At 58.8% G+C, this 25,046-nt stretch overlaps 2 protein-coding genes across 8 annotated transcripts in view; both read left to right on the top strand.

Annotated features, from left to right (window-relative positions):
- VAC14 (VAC14 component of PIKFYVE complex) overlaps positions 1-12,088 on the top strand; it is a 50,529-nt gene extending 38,441 nt beyond the window's left edge. The window contains exons 15-19 of the mRNA XM_072346812.1: positions 6,447-6,621; positions 7,225-7,343; positions 8,870-8,949; positions 9,773-9,923; positions 11,454-12,088. Coding sequence (XP_072202913.1) covers positions 6,447-6,621; positions 7,225-7,343; positions 8,870-8,949; positions 9,773-9,923; positions 11,454-11,616 — 688 coding nt within the window. The 3' untranslated portion in view covers positions 11,617-12,088. The remainder of the gene's footprint in view (positions 1-6,446; positions 6,622-7,224; positions 7,344-8,869; positions 8,950-9,772; positions 9,924-11,453) is intronic.
- A 1,544-nt stretch (positions 12,089-13,632) lies between these two features.
- MTSS2 (MTSS I-BAR domain containing 2) lies at positions 13,633-24,965 on the top strand. 7 transcript variants are annotated; one of them, XM_072346233.1, is made up of 15 exons: positions 13,766-13,945; positions 16,593-16,654; positions 16,752-16,825; positions 17,747-17,831; positions 17,934-18,025; positions 18,700-18,774; positions 18,885-18,893; positions 19,172-19,329; positions 19,412-19,519; positions 19,593-19,690; positions 20,081-20,291; positions 20,584-20,658; positions 20,875-21,051; positions 21,123-21,288; positions 22,668-24,965. In XM_072346233.1, exons 1-15 carry the CDS (start codon positions 13,877-13,879, stop codon positions 23,420-23,422), a joined length of 2,214 nt encoding a protein of 737 aa, XP_072202334.1. In that variant the 5' UTR covers positions 13,766-13,876; the 3' UTR covers positions 23,423-24,965. The 7 variants fall into 7 exon arrangements, with proteins under 7 accessions (XP_072202340.1, XP_072202334.1, XP_072202335.1 ...); XM_072346239.1 differs by lacking the exon at positions 18,885-18,893 and having other exon boundaries at positions 13,633-13,945; positions 18,700-18,783; XM_072346234.1 differs by lacking the exon at positions 18,885-18,893 and having other exon boundaries at positions 18,700-18,783; positions 20,084-20,291.
- The last annotated feature ends 81 nt before the right edge of the window (positions 24,966-25,046 follow it).

Below are 25,046 nucleotides of genomic sequence, written 5' to 3' on the forward strand. Positions count from 1 at the left end.
TTGCACAACTGAGAGCAGTGATTCCCAACTCCAGGCTTGGAGAGCAGCACCGGGATGGGGCTGAGGGCTCAAGATGTGGGTTGTCCCCATCACAGCGGGAAGGTCCCCAGGTGCCAGCCACCAGCCCCCGTATGTGGGTCAGCCCCCACCCTGCCACCAGCTTTACATAAGAGCCATTAGCATGCTGGCGGCTTGCACACTTCCCAGCCCGTGGGGGCTGTTGGGAGCGATCCGCGCTGCACCCCTTGGCTCTGCTTTCATTGCCCTGCAAGAGGAACCCGCTTCTCACGCACTAATTGGGGCAGGCCGGAGCTTTGCCATCAGTGTGCTGTCCCCGCTTCATCCCTGCAGGCTAACGGGTTTGATTGATCCTGATTTTCCTCCCTTGGGCTCATTGCCTTGCACATCCCTGCCCATTCCCCAAAACCTCCTCCCCGCAGCTTGACATCCAAGAGCAGCCGTGGGAAGCCCTACTGGCAGCAATGGGAATCCCAAGCAGCAGTGATGGAATGCCCTATCGGCAGTGATGGAATGCCCTACCAGTAGGGATGGAATGCTCTACCAGCAGTGATAGGAAGCCCTACTGGTAGCATTTGGAAGCCCTACTGGCACCTCACATACAGAGCATTGCTGGAAGCCCTGCCAGCAGTGATGGGACTCTCAACCAGCAGTGATGAAATGCCCCACTGGCAGTAATGGGAATCCCAAATAGCAGTGATGGGAAGCCCTACTAGCAGCAATGGGAAGCTCTACTGGTAGCAATGGGAAGCCCTACTGACACCAGTGGGAAGCCCTACCAGTGGCTCAGGCTTTGAGGTGGAAGAGATGGAGAATGGATTGAAAGGAGGTGGGACATCCCTGTCCTGGAGTTGGGCTTCTGTGGCAGAGCATCCCGGTGGCTCAGGAAATGGGCTTTAAGCATCCTTCACTCCAAAGCTGCTTTGGGACCTGAGGAGCTGATGTGTTTTCCTGTAGAAAAATGGAAAACACATGTGAGCAGCAGTGCCGAGTGGGCTGGGACTCGTCAGGGTCAGCGAGAGTGTGGAGGGGAGGAAGGGGAAGTGTGCACAGGGGAGGAAAATCCTTACAAAACAGCCAAGTTCCTTCCAGGGGCAGCTCCTGGGGCTTTCAGGTTCTCCCCGTCTCAGTGCTTTCCCTGCAATCCCAGATTGGTGCAGGGAACGTGGCGCACAGTGTGACTCCTCAGCCAGCACGGGGTGCACTTAGGGGGCACCACAGGGACATGGGAAGCATCCGACTGCTCTCGTCTCACGTGGACCCTCCGTACAAAGCTGGTGGAGCACCTGGGGCTCCTAAACCAGCACGTAGCTGTGGATGTGGTGCCTTCAGCTGATGTTCCATACTGCGGAGCACCCTCCGAATTGCCTCGTTGGGATGGTGAGGGATCCTCCGGAGCTGCCAGCTCCTCGAGTTAATTCAGTGCGTGGGAAGGAAGCGCTTCCCTTCCTCCGAATGTGGGAGTGCTGGTGGTGATTGAATGAACAATACAACAGCCAGGGAAATTCCCATTTTGTTGGAGAGGGGACTGGAAGGAGCTGCAGGCAGCTCCCAGCCTGCCTGGGTCCTCATCGCGTTGCCTCTAGGGCAGCAATTCGCTCCTTGGTCGCAGTTCCACGGGAAGGAATCAGAGTGCTTTTATTTCTCCTTCTATGAGAAAAGGAATGCAGGAGGTGAGCGCAGCCCCAGCTCCCACCCCAGCAATGTGTGCACACCCCAAAGTGGAGCATCCCCCATCCCCAGCTCCCGGCGCAGCGTTGCGCCCGCTCCTTTAACCTATTTTATTGGCGGCGGCATGAAATTATAGGGGTAGAAATAAGGCTCTTGTCAGTTTTCATGAAAATTAGGCCACAGCTGTCAGCCTGAAAGGGAAGCACACATCTCAAAGGGAAGATCTTCGGAGATGCGCCTTACGCATCTCCCACCCCCTGCCCTTCCTCCCTCCAAACCCTTCCCTGGAAGAGGAAGGAGGTGAAAACCTCCTTCTCATCGTGGCTGTGTGTGTGCATGCCCTGGGGGTCAGCAGCTGCTGGGGCTGAGTCACTGCTCTCCCCAGCACTCTGCAGCACACACTGCAGCCAGGGTTTCTGCCCTGGCGGGCACGTTGTAGCTAGAGCCAAGGTTTCAGCCCTGCCAGGCATGTGCTGTAGGAGCCCTACAAACACATGGTTGGGATCGTGCTGCCAGGCCCTGCTGGTTTTACCGTCAGCGGGTTCACAAATGGGAAGGGATGCTGCAGGCTTCGTGGGGTGTTCTGCTTTCCTGCAGGCTCTTCTGGGGGGAGAGCCTCCTAGAGGTGCTCAGCTCAGCACTCAGCTCTGCAGCCTGGCTAACGTCATCTGTGGGTCACTGGGGGGTTCCTTGGGTGTGAGCTGGTGGGCATGTGCCCAGCGACCTTCACCTGTGGCTGTCACGTGCATGTAAAGGCTAAAGGCTCTGTGATGCCTTGGGCTGAGCAGCCCATTAACTTCCCAAATTCAGTTATTTTTAGCTGCCAGCCCATCCTGGGGGACATCAACAGTCGATCACCTTCCGTGTGAACTCTTCTTTCTCCACGGTGCAGCACTGTTCCTCCCTTCCAGATGGAGCTGTGGTTATCACAGGTCAAATGAGCAGCTGGAGGGCTGGAGATCTGCTTTGCAAACCGCAGGTGACCTCTTCCAAGGGCACCATTGTGTTGGAGCACATCAAGGCATCGCACTGCCCGTGTTTGAGCATGGACTGCTCCTTGCCAAATCCTTCCACAAGGACTGCAGGCTGGTGCTTGCCTTTACCTCGCTCGGTGCCTGCTGTTCCTTGGCTCTTCCAGTCCCAGGGGCTTCCCAAGTGGTGTGGCACCAAAGAGGAACATCACGGGGAGCAAAGGGTTGAGGCTCCATGCTTTGCTTTCCAGACCCAGCAAATGCAAGTGGAGAGGCTGTTAGGGGAGGAACTCCAGAGATGCTCTGCTCCCCCGTGAGCAGAGGATCTCTCTGGATCCATTCCCATTGTAACCTCAGTCCTGAGCTTGGGAACAGCGAGCAGCTCCATGTGCACGGAGCAGGCTGGATTTCACCTGCTGTTCCCAGGAAGTGGGGATTGTGCAGTCACACAATGTGGTGTTACGGAGGCTCAGAGCAGAGCTGGCACGGCGGCGTGCAGCAGTTGTTGCCCTAACGGCAGCAGGAGCACCGTGGGAGGGTTTTCTTGTTTGCAGTGAAACACTGAGTGCCTCTTCCTGGCTGATCCTGCAGCTGAGCGTGCCGGGTGCTCCTCGTGCCATGTTAGTGCCACGGGAGGAGGAAGGTACCCAGAGGAATGGGGCATCAGAGATGTAGCAATCCGGGAACATCTCGTGGTGATGGGGCACCAGCTGGGAAAAAAACACAAGGCTTTCCAGGTCTCTCCAAAATGCACTCGCAGCCTTTGATCTCACGCTCTTACTCCTGGTTGACCTGACATCTTGCAAAGCAAGCCTCGATGCCCAGGGGCCTCCACTGCGAGACATCAAGGGAGAGTCCAAAAGCCACATGAAAACACAGGCAGCTGGCACCAGCTCTGCTTGCTGCTCTCGCTGCCTTCCTGGCTCCAGCAAGCTCTGTGGCCATCCTGAGCATGCTGGGATGGCTCCCATCTCCGCACTCATCCCCAGCCGTGCTTTAGGATGTCCAGCAGATGCTTCCAAATCACCCAGGAATCTTCTACGTGAAGCACGATGAATTTTTTAAAGCATGAGCCCGTCGTTGCAGTTGCCATGGTTTCCATTGCCCTGCGGCCGGATTCGGCAAAGGGGGAGTGGGGAAGGGGGGAGAATAGAGAGCTGAGATTTCCATCTGGATAAATGGAGAGCCACGATTTCCATCTGGATAAATGGAGAGCCACGATTTCCATCTGGATAACTGGAGAGCAGTGATTTCCATTTGGATAACTGGAGAGCCGTGATTTCCACCCAGAAAAATGGTGATTTCCATCTGCACCATCACAGCGAGGGAAGGGAGATCCGGGAAACCATATCTTCACGACTTCCCCGTGTTCTCCTCCCTCTCCTCTCCCCATCCCATTTCAATCTGTGCCCCAAAGGCTGCTCCCTCTGGGACCCTAAGGGATCCTAAAGGATCCCAGCTGTGGAGCTGCCTGGGACGCAGCTTTTCCTGGCAGGGATAGGATGAGGATGGGAGGAAGGGTGGCAAGGAGTCTTTGGAGGGGGAAGGGAGCGCAGGAAGAGGAGGGTGGGGGACGGAGGGGTACTGCCTTGCTCTGGCATGGGCAGAGCTGACAGGTGGTCCCAAAGGGCTCCCCATCACCTTGGATGAGCCCGACTTCCAGATGTTGTGCTGGCCCTACTCTGATCCCAGAAGCAGAAGCACTAGATTCCAGGGCTGCCCCACACCTTGCTTTTCTTCCTCTGGGGACAAGGTGGTGGCATTCATGGGGGTGACATTTCAGGGCAATGAGCCACGTCCTTCCATCATCACAGCAATGCACAGGCAGCATCCCATTTAGCAGCAGGGGGATGGATGGGTGAGCTGCAGGTAGCGTGGTCACCACCCAAGTTTTTAAGCTGTAGAGATGCTGAAGAAAAGCAAATCACACCTGGTTGTGTCTGCAGGAAAAGTGACTGCCCGGGAAGTCAGAGGGAATCAGAGCCAAAGGTGATGGGGTGACCCATAGGAGGCGAAGCTGAGGAGGGAGCAGAGCTGCAGGTGCTGCTTGGTGCTCCCACAGCTGGGAGAGCAGGGCTCTGTGTCATCCTCTGGGGCATATATACGTGGCTATATATATCTGGGCTATATTTATCCAGGCTGTGTATATTTGGGAATGGCTTGCAAGGGCTGGGAATGGCACTGGGGCTCCCAGCTCTGCCTGCAGCCCCATCCCATCCTCAGCACCCCCCGGCATCTCAGGCACCTGTCCCAGCCCTGCCCTCCTCCAGGCACCGCGTTCCCCTCGCGCCGCTGGGATCCTGCTGGGGCCGTTCCTGTGCCACTCACCAGCTCTCAGCCTCAGCTGTCACAGCAGCTGTGGGGCCGGGCAGTTGTTCTCACCAAGCCCCAGGGCCGGGGAGCAGTTTGGGGCAGGGATGTGGGGCCGTGGGGACAGCACAGCCCCGGCAGCAGTGGGGTTTGCTGCAAAACCAGCTTGGGGTCGGACCACAGTGCCACATGGGTACGAACAATCCGGATCAGCTTCTCCCTTTCTTGCTAATCAAAACCAGAAACCTCCCACTTCTATTTGTGGAAGGCGATCCCTCAGCTGCCCTACAATGCTGGGACCAGGGGTGGCACTTTGGGGTCGGTTGGCAAAGGGAGAAAACAGCAGCAGCTCACAGCAGTGCGGTTGTTGCATTGAATGGAGCCACGGGGTGTTCTTGGGATGGGTTAACACATTGTATTTTGGGGCACTGCTTTGGCATGTATGGTCCAAGGGCATCAGTGGAGCAGCAGGCGCCCCATAGCCGGAGCAGCTCCCGCTTTGGCTGCAGGCACTGCAGGGCATGGGCTGCTCCCCCTTTCCCCACCGTGATCCAGGGGCTCCTGTTGGCCGCAGGGAGGATGCTGAGCACATCTCCGGGGCTGCTCACCCATCCCCATCCCTCCCTCACTGCCTCTCTCCCTCCTCACGCAGTCCCGTGCCCAGGCGGTGAGAACGCTTCATCCCATGAATGCAGCCCGGTTACGTAAGAATAATTGGGATAAATGAGCTTATTTATCACTGCCCGCTCCATTCTAACGCAGGCCAGGGTGAAGGCTGCATTTGGTTACGTAAACCCTGCACAGAGCATCCCATTGTGAGGGCTGGGTGAGGAGCTCAACAGGACCCAGAGCTGGGAGCACCCCTCTTTGGGGACAGAAACCCCCATTTATGCCCCGTTTGGTTTGGGTGTCCTCATGGCTGTTGGTTTGGGTGTCCTCATGGTTGTTGGTTTGGGTGTCCTCATGGCTGTTGGTTTGGGTGTCCTCATGCAAACCGCCCAGGAACGCGGGAGCTCAGAGCCACACCAGAGAAAAACAGGAAATCCTAAAATCCAAACAAAGGAGGAAGAAAAAAAAATAATAATAGTAATAATGTGGGATTTCAAGTTTTGGCTCTCCTCAGGAATTCTGTTTATGGAGCAGAACATCCTTGCTGTAGGGGCACAGCCACACTCCGGGCACCACACTGGGCTCTGCTCCAACCTCAGTTTCCCCAGTGTCCTGGGAGCCGAAGCGTGGAGCTCAGAGAGCAGTAGGGCAGCTTATGGGGTGGTAGAGCTTTGTCCATGGACTTTGGGGTTGGTGGCCAACTACAAGGTCCTGTTGGTTGTGCCCTCTCCCTACACGTCCCCCACTGTCAGATGCAGCCCCAAAAGCTGGGCCAGCTCCGGGTGACCCCACATGTCACCCCTGCAGGAAGGATGTGATGTGATCCTTCCCTTCCTCTTTTTTCTCTCCCCTCTATGTGACACACAGGCAACTCTGTCTGCTTCTGAATGCGGAGAACATCTTCCACTCCATGGCGGACATCCTGCTGCGGGAGGAGGACCTCAAGTTTGCCTCCACCATGGTGCACACACTGAACACCATCCTGCTCACCTCCTCCGAGCTCTTCCAGCTCAGGAACCAGCTGAAGGACCTGAGGACACCGGTACGGGTACTGGGTGTCCCACTGGGGGGTGACAAGGGTGACAGGGAGCTGACAGAGCCCAGGGCTGGAGCTGCGGGGACCAAATTGCTCTATTATACAGATGGGGAAACTGAGGCAGAGCACAGTATGCAGGTCCTGGTCCCCATGGGGCGTAGTGACTGGATGGAGGATGTGCCCACCTCCTGCTGTTTCCCTTCCCACAACAGGCTGTCCCCAGCTTGTAAGCTGATCACAGCCCCTGAGCCCCCAGCAGCTGCCAGCTCCCTGCCTGCATGCTCTCATGGGTGACAGCGAGTGGGTGTCCCACCACTCTGCAGCTGTTCCTCCATGCAAAACACCACAGTACCCAGAGCAGCTGCAGCTCACCAGTAGTGGCAGTGTCCAAGGGAGGACTCCAGAGTTCCATCTTCCACCCCGAAGCCATCTCCTGTGGGCGCTGAGCAGCACTGGTGCTGGGCAGTGGGGAAATGGCCCTTTGTGGTGGAGCTGGGCCCAGCACTTGCAGGGCTGGGTGTAGTGGGCGCTGGGGACATGGGGTGCTCCGTGCCAGGTCCCCATTGCACTTCATCACCCCCATTCCAGCATGGTTTCCTCTTTCCCCAGGAGAGCCGCAACCTCTTCTGCTGCCTGTACCGCTCCTGGTGCCACAACCCAGTGACCACCGTGTCCCTCTGCTTCCTCACCCAGAACTACAAGCACGCCTATGACCTCATCCAGAAGTTGTATCCTTTGGGCTTTTATTGGCTGGAATGTTGGGGGGTTCAGGGCAGCAGCTGGGGACCCTCACCTCACCAGGGGCTGTGTCCCCATGCCAGCCACGTGGCAATGTGGTGACAGGACAGGGCAGTTTGCAGGGAGCCTGCCACCTCCCTTTCCTTTTTTTTTGTTGTGGAGTGAGGAAAGGAAGGCAGTGGTGGCTGAGTGCTGACCCTGATCTGCTATAGAGCAGGGGAGGCTCCCACACCTCCTTCCTCCCAGGAAGACGGGGCTGTGGCCTCCAGGACTGATGTCCAGCAACACCAGCGGTGCGGATGGTTTCTTCTCCTTTTCCAGCTGTAGAACCCAGGGAAAGCCAAGCCCAGAGCATCCCAGAGGGATGCAGTGCTGCCAGCTCACCTCCATTTGCTGCACACTGATGTCTCTGCCCGTGTGTCCCTCCTAAGGGTGGCAGCCCCTTGGAGCCGCCACTTGGCTCACTGCAAACGTGCTGCAGGAAGGAGAGGTGCGGCCCAGGCCACCTCCCTTCCCCAAAATCCTGGCTCCTGCCCCACTGGCAGGGCTGCAGCTCTGTCAGTGCTGCATGGGGCATTGCGGGCCCTTCCCTGAGCTCACAGCCCTGTCCTTGTTCTGCAGACATTGTGGTGGAATCACAGAATCATTAAGGCTTGGAAAGACCCAAGTCCAAAGACCCCAAACCCAACCCCAGCCCACCCCCACCATGCCCACTGACCATGCCCCTCAGTGCCACATCCACACAGTTCTTGGACACCCCCAGGGATGCTGACTCCCCCTCTCCCTGGGCAGTTGTGCCACTGCCTCACTGCTCTTTTGGAGCAGATGTTCCTCATATCCACCCTGAACCTGCTCTGGCACAACTCAAGGACGTTACCTCTTGTAAACATGGCACAGGTTGAGTCGTGGAATCATCTGAGCTGGAAAAGACCTTCAGAACGAAGTCCAACCATCAGTCTGACTTCCTGAGTCCTGTCCCCAAACCACGTCCCATAGTGACACATATGCACGTCCCCTGGATGATTCCAGGGTTAGGGTCTCTTACAGGAGTCACAGTGAGTCCCTGCACAGTTGGGTCTGTGTGTAGCTTAGGCACGATGCAGGAGGCAAACATTCCCATCCTTTCACAGCATCTAAAGGGGCTGTAACAGACATGGAACAAACTCGTTATCAGGATCTGTTGTGATGGGACGAGGGGAAATGGTTTCAAACTAAAGTGAGATTTAGGCTGGAGCTAAGTTAGAGGTTCTTTCCAGTCAGGGCGGTGAGGCAGTGGCACAGGCTGCACAGGGAGCTGGTGATGCCCCATCCCTGCACACAGCCAAGGTCAGGGAACGGGGCTGTGAGCACTGATGGAGCTGTGGGTGTCCCTGCTCAGTGCGGGGAGGGAGAGCAGACGGCCTGCAAGGTCCCATCCAACTCAACCTGTTCTTTGATTTGGAATCCCTCTGCCCCACACATCGCTCTGCTGCTGGGCCACCTTCTGCTGTGCAGCATCCTTAACAGCCACGCTCAGTGGGGACCTGGAGGTCACAGTGGATTTCCTCACCGAGGTGGACAAGCTGGTGCAGCTCATCGAGTGCCCCATATTCACATGTAAGGCTCAGCCCCTTCCTTCCTCTCGGGTTAGTGCTGTGTGTGGGGCACTCGCTCTGCCATCCCTTCCATCCCCTCCCCGTGCTTCCCAGCAGCACTGCGTGAGGAAATAGAGCAGAAGTTATCAGACTTCTCGCTGCTCAGCCCTCAGCTAGAGCTGCCTGATGTGGGTTATCAGAGCAAGTGGCCCTACAGAGGGATGGGGAGGGATTGGGGGGACCTCGGCCCATGGCATGGACCTGTCACAGCCCAGGGACACTGGTCCCCAAGATCACACCTCATTTTTCCCCCATGTCTGTTGGTAGATATGCACAGCCCTGAGTTGTTCCTTGAGGGTTCCCCACCTGCTCATCTTAGCCTCTAAGCTGTGGGTTTGGGGGTAGATGGGCATGGGGAGAAACCAGAGTGGTGGTGGCAGATGGGAGGTGACGTGAGGGTCAGGCTCATGATGTTGGTTGGGGTCATCTACATCAGGAGCTGGACAAGGTGGTCGTTATGAGTCCCTTTCAACTTGGAGTATTCTTTGATCTCATGGCACGATCCCAAAGGATGTGGGGGGTGACAGGTCCCCATGTTGCCAGGTGGAGCCCTGCTGGGGACAGAGCACAGGGAGCAGAACGTTGGGCTGGGAGGTGCCATGGGGGAGGGATGCTGGGACCCCAGGAGATGCTCTTGGGGACACGTGGAGGAGTTATTGCAATGGGATTGCTGGGGCAACACCCCCCAGAATCACAGCCATCCCAGCAGGTTGGGAGCAACCTTGGACAGGACGGTGGGGGATGGGAGCAAAGTGCTTCACTATCCCCTTCCTTTCCTCTTGCAGACCTGCGCCTGCAGCTGCTGGACGTAAAGAACAACCCCTACCTGATCAAGGCACTCTACGGGCTGCTGATGTTGCTGCCCCAGAGCAGTGCCTTCCAGCTGCTGTCCCACCGCTTGCAGTGCGTCCCTAACCCCGAGCTCATGCAGAGCGCGTAAGTGCGGCAGGGATGCGCCCGGCGGCTCTCGCTTGGGGTTTTTTTGTCTATATTTGGTAACCCTGGGAGGGCTGCGCCTCATCCGCAGGCATTTGGCATCAGGGATGGAAAATTTCACTTTGTGGGGTCGCTATGGAAACAGGCAGAGCCACAGAGGACGGAGCGAGGAGGCAGCTCCAAACGCATCCCCCCGCGTCTGGGCACCCAAAGGCACGGTGACGCCGTGCCAGCGGGGATGGCTGCGCAGCCCAGGGGCACCTCTGCGGTGCTGGTGATGGGGACGGCCCCCCAGCCTCCCTGTGCTGCAGGATCGGGGCTGCCACCCCCTAAGCCGCTCCTTTTGGCACACTGGGGCTCCACTGCTGGGCTTTGGCCATCCAGCCCTGGCTGACCAGCAGAGCCGTGAGCTCACCGCCATGAAAGCTCCGGAATAAAGGAGCGCTCCCGAGCTGCACGGCTGTATGAATCCGACCCCCACCAGCTCCACTGCTCTGTTCTCAGCTCATCCCCCAGGCTGGCTTTTATCCCTACCGCTGCGGGGCTGGAGCTGGTGCCCACCGCCCAGCTCCTAATTGGTGGGGCAAGGAGGGGGGGGCCCTGTGTAGCTCCCCCCCCCCGCCCCCATTACCCCCCCCCCGCTCGGTCTCCTCCCTCAGCAGCCGGGTTTTCAGAGCGATCGGAGCTGTCAGCCAGCTCGAGCATCTGATTAACGCTGACCTACATTCCTCTAAACACCGGAGGCTGCTTTCATAACGGCGAGCCCGGGGCAGCTGAGTGTGGTGGGGATGCCCCTTATCCCACCTGCCCACCAAAACAGCAGAGAATTCGGGTTACTTTCTCCCAAAACCAAAGAGGGGAATGGAGGCCAGACGGGGCTCTCCTATCCTGGGGCTCCAGATGTGTGTGTCATTTATCCCATCCTTCCCCTGCTCATCATAGAGTCACTAAGGTTGGACGAGACCCCTCAGACAGCCAAGTCTGATCCCAGCCCACCCCCTCCGTGCCCACTGACCGCATCCCCACAGCTCTGGGACACCCCCAGGGACAGTGACCCCCTCCCCCCCCCAATCCCTGGGCAGCCGTGCTGCTGCCTCACTGCTTTTAGGTAGGAAAACCTTCCCAACACCCAGCCCTCTGGAGCTGCATCTCCTGCCTCTACAGGAGGGAACCACTTCTCTTAGAGGCTGAGCCTGTTGACTCAGCACCGTGTGTTGGATGCAGCACCGTGTGTTGGATGCAGCACCCTGTATTGGATGCAGCACCCTGTGTTGGATGCAGCACCCTGTATTGGATGCAGCACCCTGTATTGGATGCAGCACCCTGTGTTGGATGCAGCACCCTGTATTGGATGCAGCACCCTATATTGGATGCAGCACCCTGTATTGGATGCAGCACCCTGTATTGGATGCAGCACCCTGTATTGGATGCAGCACCGTGTATTGGATGCAGCACCCTGTATTGGATGCAGCACCCTGTATTGGATGCAGCACCCTGTGTTGGATGCCCACATCCCTTCTCTCCCCGCAGGGACGGCAGCAGGGCGAGCTCGAGCTCCCGCAGGCCGGCATCCTCCACCATCGACTACACGGAGCTGCTGCAGCACTTCGACAAGGTGCAGAGCAAGCACCTGGAAGTGCGGCACCAGCGAGCGGGGCGGGCAGAGCAGCCGGAGCGACGAGTGGTGCTCTGAGCACGGGGACGAGGGGACACGGACCAGGGCACGGGGACAGCGGAGACGCCGGTGCTTTTAGGGCAGAGGGGGCGGGGTTTTCCCCTCTGTGTCTGTACGGGGGACCCCAGGCTGTGCCCGGCGTCGTGCTTGAAAGCTGCGGGAGAAGAGGGAGCAGGGAAGGCACGGTGAGCAGATAGGGTGAGCAGACTTTGCTTCGCTAATGCCTTCCCCGTGACCGTCAGCTGAGTGCCCGGCCTCCTGCCAGAGGGACCGGAGGGGAAGAAAGGCACGGGGAAGGGAAGGAGGGAGCAAAGTGGGTCCTCCCCACTGGGAAGGGAGCAGGGCAGCATCCCAGCACCCCGAGCCCCCCTTCCTTAGCCAGAGGCTCAGCCTCGTCCCGGTGCCGGGCGGAGGAGAGCCCTCGCTGCACACATCCCTTTGTTCCTATCCTAAGCTCCCTGCCATCAAATAAAAAGAACGATGCAGAGCAGCCCCAGTGTTGTGCTTAACCCCACGCTGCTCCATCCTTGTAGGGTTGGGGCTCCCAACCAGACCCACTCAGGCCCAGAAGCCAGAATCCTGCCCAGACTCCATATGGGGTCCCTGCTGCGGCCCTGCCACGCTGGCCCTTAGGCTGGACCCTTCCCAATATTTCTCCACCCCAAGTGGGAAAAAGCTGCAGGAATTCTTCCCGGCCTCACTCATGGAACCGCAGCACAGTGACAGGCATTTTCCTGGCCCCAAAACAGCCGGGGTGAAGCCAGCACCCAGAGACCATGCAGCAGGTGGCTGCGTTTTGGGGTCTTATCTGCATTCCCATCCCTCCCGCCCCCCTCAACCCGGAGCGTTTTGGGCCCTCACCTGATCTCAGGGAGGGGGACTGGAGGAATGCAGAGGGCTTTTATGGCCCCCAGCCTGTTTATGGCTCTGGCAGCAGGTTCTCCAGGCAGCCCCGCTCTGAGCTGCTTTGGATGGGATCACAACATTCCTGGCATTCCCGGGAAAGGGCTTTCCAAACCCGGTCATGGCGGGTTAACTTAAAACGCCTTCCCTCCGGGATGGGGCAGCGGGATTCCTCCAGCTCTCTGTCTCTGCTTGGGGTGTGGAGGGGACATTGGGATGCTGCCGTGTGTCCCCTGCCACCACCACCCCCAAAGGGGCAGTTCTACAGGGAGAAATTCCAGCCCTAATGGTTTCCTCATGGGTGGCTCTTGCCCAGGAGCGGCCAGAGCCACTGGGACATTGGGGTGGTGGCTTTGTGGCAATAGGATCAGTGGCTGCATGCTGTGACCAGGTTGCAGCTCAGGAGACCCCCAGATCCCAGCTAGGGTTGGGGACTGCCCCACGGAGCCCCAACAACCCCCCTAGCATCCCCAAAGCACCCCTTGGGTTCCAATGCTTCTGCCCCAGAGTAGGTAGCTGTGTACCCCTGTACCTTCCACCCTCAGCATCCTTTTCAGTCCCAGTGCTGCACCCAAAGCAGTCCCACAGCTGCTTCCCGGGGTCTCCATGCAGTGCAGCACAGCCCTCGGAGCATCCCAGAGCAACCCCTTGTACCCCCACCCTTGGCATCCCCCAAGCATCCCTGTGAGACCCAGCTCTGCACCCCCAGAGCTGCATCCCCAGCCCCCCCACCCGCCACAGCAGCTCAGGGTGCCACCCCCAGAGCACCCCCCGTACCCCCCACCCTTGATACCCCCCAAGCATCGCCATCCCCATCTCCCCCCCATCCTTGGCTTCAGATGCTGCATCCCCACAGCTGCTTTACAGGGCTGCTCCATACCCCGCTGCACTGCCTTTGGGACACCCCCGTGTCTCCCCCCATACCTTCACCCCCGAGCATCCCTCGGGAACGTATTCCCTAAGCAACCAACCCCACTCGCTGCCCAAGACCCCCCGCATCCCTCGGGTTCACCGTCTGCCACCCTCCTCTCCTCTCCCCCCTCCTTCCCCAAACCCTCAGCATCCCCAAACCCACCCCACCCCCCTTCCCCCAGACCCCGGGCAGCGCATGTGCCGCCGCAGATCCCGCCCCTCTCCGCCCCGCTCCGCCGCCGCCCCGGGCTCCGAGCTCAGCTCTCCGCTCTCCCCTCCGTTCCTCTCCGTTCCTCCGCCGTCGGGGCCCGCTGAGCCCGGCGGGTGTCCCCGGAGGCGATGCCCATCCCGGCCCCTCCACGCCGCCGCCGCCGCCCCGACCCCCCCGCCGCCCCCCGCCGCTGAGCCTGGCCCCGACGAGGCCTCCCCCGGCGGCGCCGCCCGCCCCGGGGCTGCCGCAGCGATGGAGACGGCGGAGAAGGAGTGCGGAGCCCTCGGTGGGCTCTTCCAGGCCATCATTAACGACATGAAGGTAGGGCCCCCCACCCCCCCATTCCGCATCCGACGGTCCCCGGGCAGCGCTTCCCGTCCTTACCGGGGGGCGGCGGGCACGGGGAGAGCACCGGGAGTCGCGATCCGGCACCGGGCGGCAGCCTGAGCCCAGACATCAGCGCCGGATCGGTACCGGAACCCCAGACCGGATTACCGGAGCTCTAAACCGAGAACCGGAGCTCCGTTATCAGCCCCGGATCGGTTACCGGAGCTCCATACCGGGCACCCGGAGCCCCAAACCGGTCATCCAAAGCTCCGAACCGGGCACCGGAGCCCTGACATCAGCCCCAGATCGGTACCGGAGTCCCAAACCGAGCACTCGGAGCCCCGACATCAGCCCTGGATCGGTACCGGAGCTCCATAGCGGCACCCGGAGCCCCAAACCGGGCTAACGAAGCTCTAAGTCGGGCACCTGGAGCTCCGAACCGGGAACGCGGATCCCGACATCAGCCCCGGATCTATTACCGGAGCTCCATTCCGGGCACCCGGACTCCGACATCAGCCCCGGATCGGTTACCGGAGCCCCGCAGCCCCCCACGGCGTTCACCGCACCCAGGGGAGCACAAAGGTTCACCCCCCCCTCTCTCCCCTCCGTTTCCCCATTCCCGTTTTACTGCTGGGCGTGGGGGGGGGGGGCGGGGGGGGGAAGAGAGAGGGGAATGAGGGGGGAAAAAGGGTTATTTTTCTATATTTTTATTTATCTTTTCCGAATATTTTTGGCCACAGGCTCCATTTGAGGGGGGGACGGTGGGGCTTCTCCCAAGGGCTGAGCTGAGCGGGTCCAGAGGTGCCCCCCACGTTGGGCTGCAGCTCCCGGAGGCAGAGCCGCTGCGTCCTCCTCCTCCTCCTCCTCCTCTTCCTCCCGCTCAGCTCCTCGCTGCAGCCCGGACAGACAATGCTGTCATTGCCAGAGCAGGGGAGGGGGGGGATAGAAATAAATAAATAAATAAAAGCTTCACCGAGAAAGGGATTAACCCTTCAGGGGCCGGTTGTGGCTGGGGAGGGGGGAGGTGGGAGAGGTAGCTCCTGAGGGAGAAAATCCCATTAGTATTATTATTATTATTCAAAGGGTGATGGGGTGATCCTTATGGGGCTGAGAGGTGTTTGGAGTCCCTGGCTCAGCCTGAGCATGGAGGTAGGAGCGCCCCGTGCCTCAGTTTCCCCATTCTATTCATGGGCTTAACCAGCCTGCAGCTGCCATCCCTGTGCTGGTGACAGTAGGGACCCCAGCCCCATGAGGATGAAGCCAGGAGCCCTTCACCGTGACAGTGAGCTGGATTCATCCCTAGGATGGATGATTGTTTTTCCTTTTGGTGGAAAAGGCTGAAAAAAAGGAAGGAAACAAAAAAGACAACGTGGTACGGCATCAGCTCTGCTCACGCCATAGGGCCCTATGGGTGCTGCACCCCCGTCCCCAGCATTGTCACCACCTGGGGTCCTGGTAGCCACAGGATGGGGATGGATAATTGCGGCTGGCATTTGAACACAGTGATGCTCCCACATGGGGCCAAGGCAAAGGGATCTCGTCTTGGTGGCACTGGGGACATCAGTGGCTTTTTGGCACCCGTTGGTGGCTTCAGGGAGGAGGACGGTGGAGCCACGTGATGGTCTCTGGGTTTCTCCCCCGGTGTGCAGCGTCCCCAGGTGACCTTGGCGCGTCCTTGTCCCCAATGTTGTCCTCGTCTCTATCATCCTCACTCCTGTCCTGGTGTCACTGAGAGGTGGCGGTGTGCCTGGTGGATGAGGCACAAAGGTGGCCCTGGGACGTGGGCATGGGGATGTGGTCCCCAGCCATGATGGCTGTCCCCGTGGGCCTACTAGAAGCAGCCGGAGAGATGTCGCACACCAAGCTGGCTTCCTTACGGACGTGGGACTTTTGTAGCCTCCAAAACACTGCTGGATCATCTCTGCTCCCCACCCACAATAACCGTCCCCAATGGAGACAGAGGTGGCACCAAGACTCACCTCCAGGGTCTTTGCAAGCCCCAACGCTGCCATCAGGTGGTGGCAGTGGGACGGCCTCACCAGGACAGTGGGATGGCTTTGCCTGGATGGCGACACTGGGACCGGCCTCGCTGAGATGGTGGCACCAGGATGGCCTCGCTGGGGTGGTGCCATTGGGCTGGCACCGGGACTTGCTGCATGGCACTGGGATGGTCTCACCAAGGTGGCATCAGGATTGACCTCACCAGGAGGACACTGGGACTGGCTTCTGTAGATGTTGGCACTGGGATGGCCTCGACGTGTGATGGCACCGGGATTAGCCTTGCTGGGATGGCACTGGGATGGCCTTACTGGGACCAATATGGGACCCCACCGGGACTGCTCCTCCTCGTGACAGTGGCACTGGGATGGCCTCACCAAGAGGATGTTGGGACTGGTTTTGCTGGGATGGCGCTGGGATGATTCCCCAGCACCAGCAACCTGTCCCTGTTCCTTCTGCTTCCTCCATTCCTGAAATGAAGACATCACTGAGACTGGAACGGGGCAAACCAGGAGGGATGAGGGTGGTGGAGGGAAGGGGCCGTGCTCAGCCTTTATGAGCCATCAGAGATGCCACCCCATGGGGGCAGCATGGGGGCTGTGCCCGAGGCTCGGGGTCTCACCACTGCCTTCCCCTCTTGCAGAGTTCCTACCCCATCTGGGAGGACTTCAACTCGAAGGCCACCAAGCTGCACTCCCAGCTCAGGTGAGCAGCCAGGACGATGCCACCGGCACCCTGCTGGCACTGTCCCCATAGCCACGGGGTGACAGCAGTGCTGAGCTCGGTGTCCCTCTCCCTGCAGGACCACGGTGCTGGCTGCGGTCGCCTTCCTGGATGCCTTCCAGAAAGTGGCCGACATGGCCACCAACACCCGAGGTAGGGTGGCCAGCGTCCCCTGCATAGGATGTCCCCACGTAGGATGTCCCCATGCTGTGGAGCACCTCCCAGTGTGACAAAGTGTGCATCCCCCCTCCCTGTGAGATGTGGGGTCGTGGTGTCCCCCCGAGCAGTGTGTCCCTGTGCAGGCGCCGCGTGTCACCGCTTGGCTGTGCCAAGCAGATGGTCCGGGGCTGTTTTGCAGACTGGCGGCATCCAGGGCCATCTGGAGCCGTGCGGGAAGAGGAGGAGGAGGAGGAGGAGAAGGAGGAAGGCAGCAGCTTGAGCCACAAGCAGATTTGTCTCCAAACCCAGTGGCCCACTGCACTGGGGGGATTAGGACACTGGGGGGTGGCAGGGAGACACCTGGCTCTGGGCAGGAGACGGGGTTTGGGTCAATCCCGCTGCGGTGGGATGAAGGTCTGTAATGCCCCACTGGTGGCTGAGGACGTGGGGCTGGAGGTTGTCCCTTCCCGTGGGGGTGTGGAATCGGATTAGAGACAGGAGGAGCGCCGGGAGGAGGATTAAGGGATGCCCTGCGTGTGGGGGCTGAGGGCTGTGCCGGGGGCTCTGCGGAACCCCTGGCTGCCCTGGGGGGCACCGCCTGGGGCTTTGGGGGCAGAGACTCCCCGGCCTGCGGGTTGGGATCGCTGCTGGCCACCGGGTCCCGGGGTTTGCAGCAGTGCCACCGCGTGGCCGTCCTTAGGCTTCAGAGTGAACGCGTCCCACCCATCAGCCCGGGGACAAATTAGGGGCGAGTTCTCAGAGCCGCCGCAGAGACGCCCGTTGCTGAGTTAATTATCGAGGGGCCGTCCATCCATTCACTTAGCGGGTTTAGCCTGGGAAAACGCCGCCCACCCCCAGCCTGTCCCCTCCCCGGCGCCCAAACGGGGCCGTCCCCATCCCTGCGCTCTCCCCCAGGGGCCACGAGGGACATCGGCTCCGCGCTGACCCGCATGTGCATGCGGCACCGCAGCATCGAGGCCAAGCTCCGGCAGTTCACCAAGTAGGTGCCGGCATTGGGGACACCAGGCGGCCGGGCTCAGCCCTCGCCCTGCTCCCCTCCCACTCCATCTCCTGTTTTTTCTTGTTTCCCCCCCCGTCCCAGTGCCCTGATGGAGAGCCTGATCAACCCTTTGCAGGACAGGATCGAGGACTGGAAGAAAACTGCCAACCAGTTGGACAAGGACCACGCGAAAGGTTGGGATGGGATGGGATGGCATGGGATGGCATGGGATGGGATGAGACAAGAGCTGTGGATGAGTTAGGATGGGACAGAATGGAACAGGATGGCATGGGATGGAACAGAATGGGATGAAATGGGACATGGTGGGATGGGAAGAAAATGGAATGGAATAGAGTGGGACACAATGGGAGGGAATGGTATAGGATGGAGTGGAATGGGATGTGGTGGAATGGAAGGGACATGATGGGGTAGGATGGAGTGGAATGGGATATGATGGGAGGGGACAGTATAGGATGAAATGGAATGGGAAGTAACGGCATGGGATTGGATGGAATGGAATGGAATGAAATGAAATGGACATGATGGGATGGGATAGGATGGAAGGGAATGAGACATGGTGGGTTGGGATGGAATGAGATGGGAAGGAATGGGACATGATGGGGGGGAATGGGACAAGATGGGATGGAATAGAATGGAATGGGACATGATGAGATGAGATGGGATAGGATTAAATGGAATGAAATGGGCTGGGAGAGGATAGAATGGAATAGAATGGACATAATGGGATGGAATGAAAAGAGACAGGAAGGGATGGGACAGAATGGGATTGGATGGGACTGGATAGGACAGATTTGTGCCAGGAGAGGTGCTTGGGTCCCACCCCATCACAAGTGCCCTGTACCCACAGAGTACAAGCGAGCCCGCCACGAGATCAAGAAGAAATCCTCTGACACACTCAAGCTGCAGAAGAAGGCTCGTAAGGGTCAGCTGGGTGAGGGTTTGGGATGGAGGTGTGGGGGGACCTTGGCTGTCGTTTCACACATTCTCTCTCTGTCTCCTTCTCTTTTCTTCCCCTCCACATCCTTCCCGCAGAGCTGCTGGGTAAGTGAAGCGCTGCCCCCGCCCCGGCCCCTCTCTGCTTCCTTATCTGTGTCTCCCCTTGGGACTGGGTGAAGCCAAACCCTACCCCATTCCCAGGTTTCCCCCTTTGCTGAGGGCTGTCCGTCTGTCTGTCTGTCTGTCCAGCCCCGCTTTAGCCTAGCTCAGCTCACAGCCCCTCGGTGACATCCCCATCCATGGGGACAACACCCCATCCATTCGCAGCTCAATAGGGGCTTATCCATGGAGATATGGGGCTGATATCACCACATCCTCTGCAGGGAAAGGGGACCTGCAGCCCCAGCTGGACAACGCGCTGCAGGACGTCAATGACATGTACCTGTTGCTGGAGGAGACGGAGAAGCAGGCGGTGCGCAAGGCGCTCATTGAGGAGCGGGGCCGCTTCTGCACCTTCATCACCTTCCTGCAGCCTGTGGTGGTGAGTCCGGGGGTCCCGCAGGGGTCCTGGGGTCCCCATGTCACTTGGGGGGGCTAACGCCGTCTCACTTGTCTGGCTGCAGAATGGGGAGCTCACCATGCTGGGGGAGATCACTCACCTGCAGGGCATCATCGACGACCTGGTGGTGCTCACTGCCGAGCCTCACAAGCTGCCTCCTGCCAGCGAGCAGGTCAGTGTGTGAGGTCCTTGGGGTTATGGGGGGCGAATGCAACTTGGGGGGCTCCAACCCCTCCTTGCCACAGGTAATCAAGGACCTGAAGGGCTCTGACTACAGTTGGTCCTACCAGACCCCTCCATCATCGCCCAGCAGCTCCAGCTCCCGCAAATCGAGCATGTGCAGGTGCGTCCTTCACCCTGGAGACAAATGGTGGCCCTCGGGTCCACCGGTAGCACAGAGGAACTGGGCTTGGGGCAGGGAGAAGAATGGGGATGGGGCAGTAACAGTGGGCGATATGGGGATGGGTTGGGTGGCCAAGTGCATGCCCCCTCCCTGGGTTTTGGGGCAGATGTGTGGTGCATGGGGCTCACCAGCATGTCCCCTGTCCCCATCCCTGGGGTGACACCCTCGTTCCTCATTTCCCCAGCCATGCTCTGTCCTTGACTGGGATGTTGGGGATGCGTTGCCTGCGCTGTTCCCACGGACACACGTGCCAAACCTGTGTCTCAAACTGTCCTTTCCTTCCTTTGTCCTCCTGCTGCCCCTCACCCCGCGCCCCGCGTGCCCCCCCAGCAGCGTCAGCAGTGCCAAGGGTGGACTCCCATGGCCCGGGGGGGCTCAGACCTGCTCACCCAGCTCCACCTATCGCTACCGCAGCCTGGCCCAGCCGGCCAGCGCCGGCACGCGCCTCTCCAGCGTCTCCTCGCACGACTCCGGCTTCATCTCCCAGGATGCTGCCTACTCCAAACCACCCTCCCCGATGCCCTCAGATATCACCAGCCAGGTACAGTGGGCACGCAGGGGGATGATGATCCTGGGCCTCAGTTTTCCCTTCGGTAGAATGGGCACAATCCACCAGTTCTCAGCCCCGTGTCGAGAAAACAGACTGTTTCCAAATTGCCCCAACTTTTTAATGAGCCAATTGGTAGCATCCCCAGAAAAGTGCTTTCCCCTCACCCTGCAACCTCCCTGCTACCAAGCATGCTCCAGGGCCCCAACGTGGTGTATGGCACCAGCTCACCAGCTCTGTTCTTTCCTCCTGCACTCTGATGTTCCTGGACTGTGGGGCACGGCAGAAGTCCTCCAGCTCAGCATCCTCAGAGGCCTCAGAGACGTGCCAGTCGGTCAGCGAGTGCAGCTCCCCCACCTCGGTGAGTCCTCACTTTCCCAGAGCAAAATGGTGGAGACTTCATTATTCCCCTCTTCCTCTCCTCCTCAAGAGGAGTTCCCCCATGGGGCACAGCATCCCGGGCTGGTGCCGACCCCAGATTGAAGGATGAAGTGCCAAAAGGTTCCCCAACTTAGGCCTTCCTATTCCCCACACCCCATTTTCCCCCAAATCACTGCTGTTGCCTTGTTGCTTGCAGGATTGGTCCAAGGCCAGCCCCTATGACCAGCCCGTGGTCAGCACCCTACAGCGGCGAAAGGACCGCGTGGAGCACCTGCGGGAAGCCGAGATGGGCTCAGCCAGCAGCGTGTACCCAGCCATGGGCAGCGAAGATGCTCCCAGGCCCCGAATGTCACCGGCCACCATTGCAGCCAAGGTAGCAGTCATGGGGATGGGTGGTGGGGTCCAAGGGATGCCTCAGGGTGCTGACAACCCTTATCCCCACAGCACGGTGAGGAGGTGTCCCCCGCCGCCAGCGACCTGGCCATGGTGCTGACACGGGGGCTGAGCCTGGAGCACCAGAAGAGCAGCCGGGACTCACTGCAGTACTCCAGTGGCTACAGCACGCAGACCACCACCCCATCCTGCTCTGAGGACACCATCCCTTCCCAAGGTACTCAATGGGGCATCCCACAGAGGGTGGGGGGGGGCAGGGACAGCTTTCCATGGCACTGTTGACTCCCATGGGCACTGAGCTGATGCCTGCTCCACGTTTTATATGCCCACAGCAGTAGCCCTGCTCCCACCCAGTCATTTCACTCCCCATTGCAAAGCATTTCACATTTCCCAAGTGAGCGTGTGTGAGTCCCACTGGCCGTGCATGGGACGGGGTGTTTTGGTTGTGTTGAAGGGTTGGGGTGCATTTCATTGTCATTGGGATTACAGCCTGGAGTGGGACGGCTGTGGGCTGGTGGCCACAATGGAGAACTGCTGGTGTAGGATCAAGCTGTGGCTGTGGGTTTAGGGCTGGTGCTGGGCAAACAGGGATGTGCGTGTTGGGATCTCGGTGTGCAAAGTGTCATGGCACGCGGTAAAGGAAGCAACAGATTGCATTGAGCATAGTGTGGGGGTGATGGTTTGGTGTAATGGTGGTGATGATGGCCAGTGGTTGGGATGGCACGAAGTGGTGTGGAGGGAGGCCAGGGAACCACTGAGACAGTTGGGGTTGGGTTGACTGTGAGTGTGTTGTGATGACAGTGGTTGGGGTGGCTGTGATTGTATTGCAGTGGGGATACTTGGGTTTAGCTTTGACTGTGGGATGGTTGAACCCAATTGTGGTTGTCACAACTGAGTTTGTAATCACATTTTTGTGGAGGTGGTTTGCCCTGGTTGTGATGGTTGAGTTTGCAGTTATAGGATGGCAATGGCTAGGGCTGGTTGGGGATTTCAGGGGGTGGTGAGGCATTGGCACAGGCTGTCCAGAGAAGCTGTGGGTGCCCCATTCCTAGGGGTACTCAGGGCCAGGTTGGATGGGGCTTTGGACATCTGATCCATGGGAGATGTCCCTGCTCATGGCATGGGGATCAGATTGGGTTGGAAGAGACCTTAAAGACCACCCAAACCATTCTGTGATGCTGTGAGAACTCTGACTGTGGTCACCTTGCCGCTGGGGTTGGTTGGGTTTGCTTTTTCTCATGTGGTGGCATCAGCACATGGGGCAGGCTGTGGTCATATCATGATGATGTTGGACTTGATGATCTTCAAGGTCTTTTCCAACCTGAGTAATTCTATGATGATCATTAGGGTTGGTTGTGATGGTGTAAGGCTGGTGGTGACTGCTCTGCAGTGGTCATGGTTGGCTTCGAATGCTGTTATGTTGTGATGGTATTGATTGGGGCTGGCCCTGCAGTGGTGCTAGTTGGATTTGGCAGTGACCACACTGTGACATCAGTGCTTGGGACTGGCCACAGTGGTGTTTCAAGGCTGCAATCAGGCTTGACAGCTTTGTCAGGCCTCCCATCACCTTCTTGGCTAACCCTGCCTCATCCCCAGGTTCTGACTACGACTGCTACTCAGTGAACGGCGACGTGGAGTGCGACCCTCAGAGCGACTTCGACAAATCCTCAACCATCCCTCGCAACAGCAACATTGCCCAGAACTACCGTCGTATGATCCAGACCAAGCGGCCCGCCTCCACCGCCGGGCTGCCCAGCGGCACCAACCTGCCAGCTGGCAGCACCCCGGGGGTGGCCACCATCCGCCGCACGCCTTCCACCAAACCCTCAGTCCGCCGTACCCTCTCCAACGCTGGCCCCATCCCCATCCGCCCACCCATTGTCCCCGTCAAGACCCCAACGGTGCCCGATTCACCCGTCTATGCCGGTCCGGCACGGGTGGGCAGCGAGGAGTGCGTGTTTTACGCCGAGGATGCCTCACCCAACCCAATGGATTTTGCCAAAGCGTCACCCAAACGCTTGAGCCTCCCCAACGCTGCCTGGGGCGGCGGCGTGGCCGAGATCTCCGTCTACGCCGGCGCGGCGCATCCAATGGCCGCCGATGAAGAGGAGGACCAGCAGTTGGCCGCCAACCGGCACAGCTTGGTGGAGAAGATCGGCGAGCTGGTGGCCGGTGCCCACGCTCTGGGAGAAGGCCAATTCCCCTTCCCCACTGCGCTGGAGGAGACCCCCGTGCCGCCCCCCACACCTGCCATGGACCCCCCGGCCGAAGACATGCTGGTGGCCATCCGGCGCGGCGTGCGCCTGCGCAGGACCGTCACCAACGACAGGTCGGCCCCGCGGATATTGTGATGATGCCCACAGGGACACGGGGATGACGGACGACAGGGCAGGCAATGCCAGGACCCCAGGGTGCACGGGAACCCTGGCTGCAGCAGGCACAGCCCCCTTGTGTCCTCACACTCGTGATCGCTTTCTGTTCTTTCTTCTCTTCTGCTTCCCTTCCTCCCTTTTTTGATTTCTTCCATTTGTTCAGTTGTGCGCCCTTTTCTCACACACTTTACCTGTGCTCTCTCCATTCCCTTCTGGCTCTCTTCTCTCCATCCTTCTCTCTCCACTGTCTCAAAGCTCTCTGCTCTATCCATCCTGGAGCTCTCTCTCTGTCATCCCTCACCTTATTTTACTCATTCCTTCTTGCTCTCTTTCTCTCCCTCCTCTTCCTCTTTAACTTTCTCCTTCCCTTCTCCTCCTCTTTTCCATCTTTCTCATTTTCACTTTTTCTCCATTTCTTTCTTTTTCTCCTTTTTTTCTCCATTTCTTTTTCTCATTTATTCCCCCCTTTTCTCTTTCTCCTGCTTTTCTTCTCTTTCTTCCTTCCCTTCCTTCCTTCCTTTTTCTCCATTTCTTTCCCCCTCTTTCTTTCTCTTTTTTTCTCCTTTTTTCCTCTTTCTCATTTTTTTCTCAATCTCCCTTTCTCCTTTTTTCCTTTTTCCCCCCATTTCTTCCCCCATTTCCCTCTCCTTTTCCCTTTCTGCTTTCTTGTTTTCTCCCTTCCTTCTCCCCCCACCCCTTTCCCCATCTCTCCCATCTCCCATTTCCACCATTCCCTTTTCCCCCCACCCTTTACCTCCCAGCACAGGACCCCGTCCATCCCCATTGTGGCCGGGACCAAGGCAGGAGCAGCGCCAGGAGCAGGGTCCCCCCGCTGTCCCCATGTCCCCATCCCGCACACCTCATTTTGGGGCTGGGGCAGCAGGGGGAGCACAGCCCGTCCTGTCCCCCCCACTGTACATAGCTCACCTGTGTGTCGCATCGCCCGCCCCCGCCATAGGAATAACGTAGTCCTCCCCAGCCCCTTATTGTGACCAGAGATACTGATGATGACAAGTGACAAATGGTTGGGGTTGGGGGGTGGGGGTGGAAGAGGTTGGGTGTAGGGAGGGGAAGAGGTGGGGGGGGGGGGGGGGGGGGTCTCTTTCACATTTTGTACAGAGAACAAAAATCCCTCGGGGGGGAAAAAAAAAAGAGAGAAAAAAGAAATAATTGTCTTTTGACCGAAGTCACTTTTCTGGTGCTGTTGTTCATTCGTTCCTTTCTTTATGCTTTTTTATTTATTTCCCCCCCCCACCTCCCCCACCTCCCTTCCTTTCCCCCACCGTGCTCCCACCTCTGCCGCTGCTTCCCCCGGCCCTCAACCACCTTTCTTTCTTTTATCCCCCTCCCAACCTCCCTTTTTTTTGTTAATTTTTAATTATTTTTTTGGTGGTAATTCCTCCCTCCTTTCTCCCCCCCCCCCCCAATCTCGTTTCCCACCCGGCCCTTGATTTCAATAGTCACCGCTACAAGTAACGAATGCACTGTGAAGATTCCAGTATTAATAAAGGTTGTACTGTAATTAATAGCCTCACCTGTGGTGGTCTATGAGGAGTGGAGCGTCGTGGTCTCCCTATGGTTGAACTCAATGGTGTTGTTGGGC

Source organism: Excalfactoria chinensis, chromosome 11, assembly GCF_039878825.1.
Source record: "Excalfactoria chinensis isolate bCotChi1 chromosome 11, bCotChi1.hap2, whole genome shotgun sequence".
In the NCBI taxonomy this organism is placed as follows: Eukaryota; Metazoa; Chordata; class Aves; order Galliformes; family Phasianidae; genus Excalfactoria; species Excalfactoria chinensis.

What these genes read in the sequence shown, in the direction of transcription:
- MTSS2 (XM_072346239.1), top strand. Translation starts at nt 13,877, where the DNA reads ATGGAGACGGCGGAGAAGGAGTGCGGAGCCCTCGGTGGGCTCTTCCAG. An exon ending in CCATCATTAACGACATGAAG is followed by an intron (nt 13,946 to 16,592) that starts GTAGGGCCCCCC and finishes CCCCTCTTGCAG; the next exon opens with AGTTCCTACCCCATCTGGGA. An exon ending in GGACAAGGACCACGCGAAAG is followed by an intron (nt 18,026 to 18,699) that starts GTTGGGATGGGA and finishes CTGTACCCACAG; the next exon opens with AGTACAAGCGAGCCCGCCAC.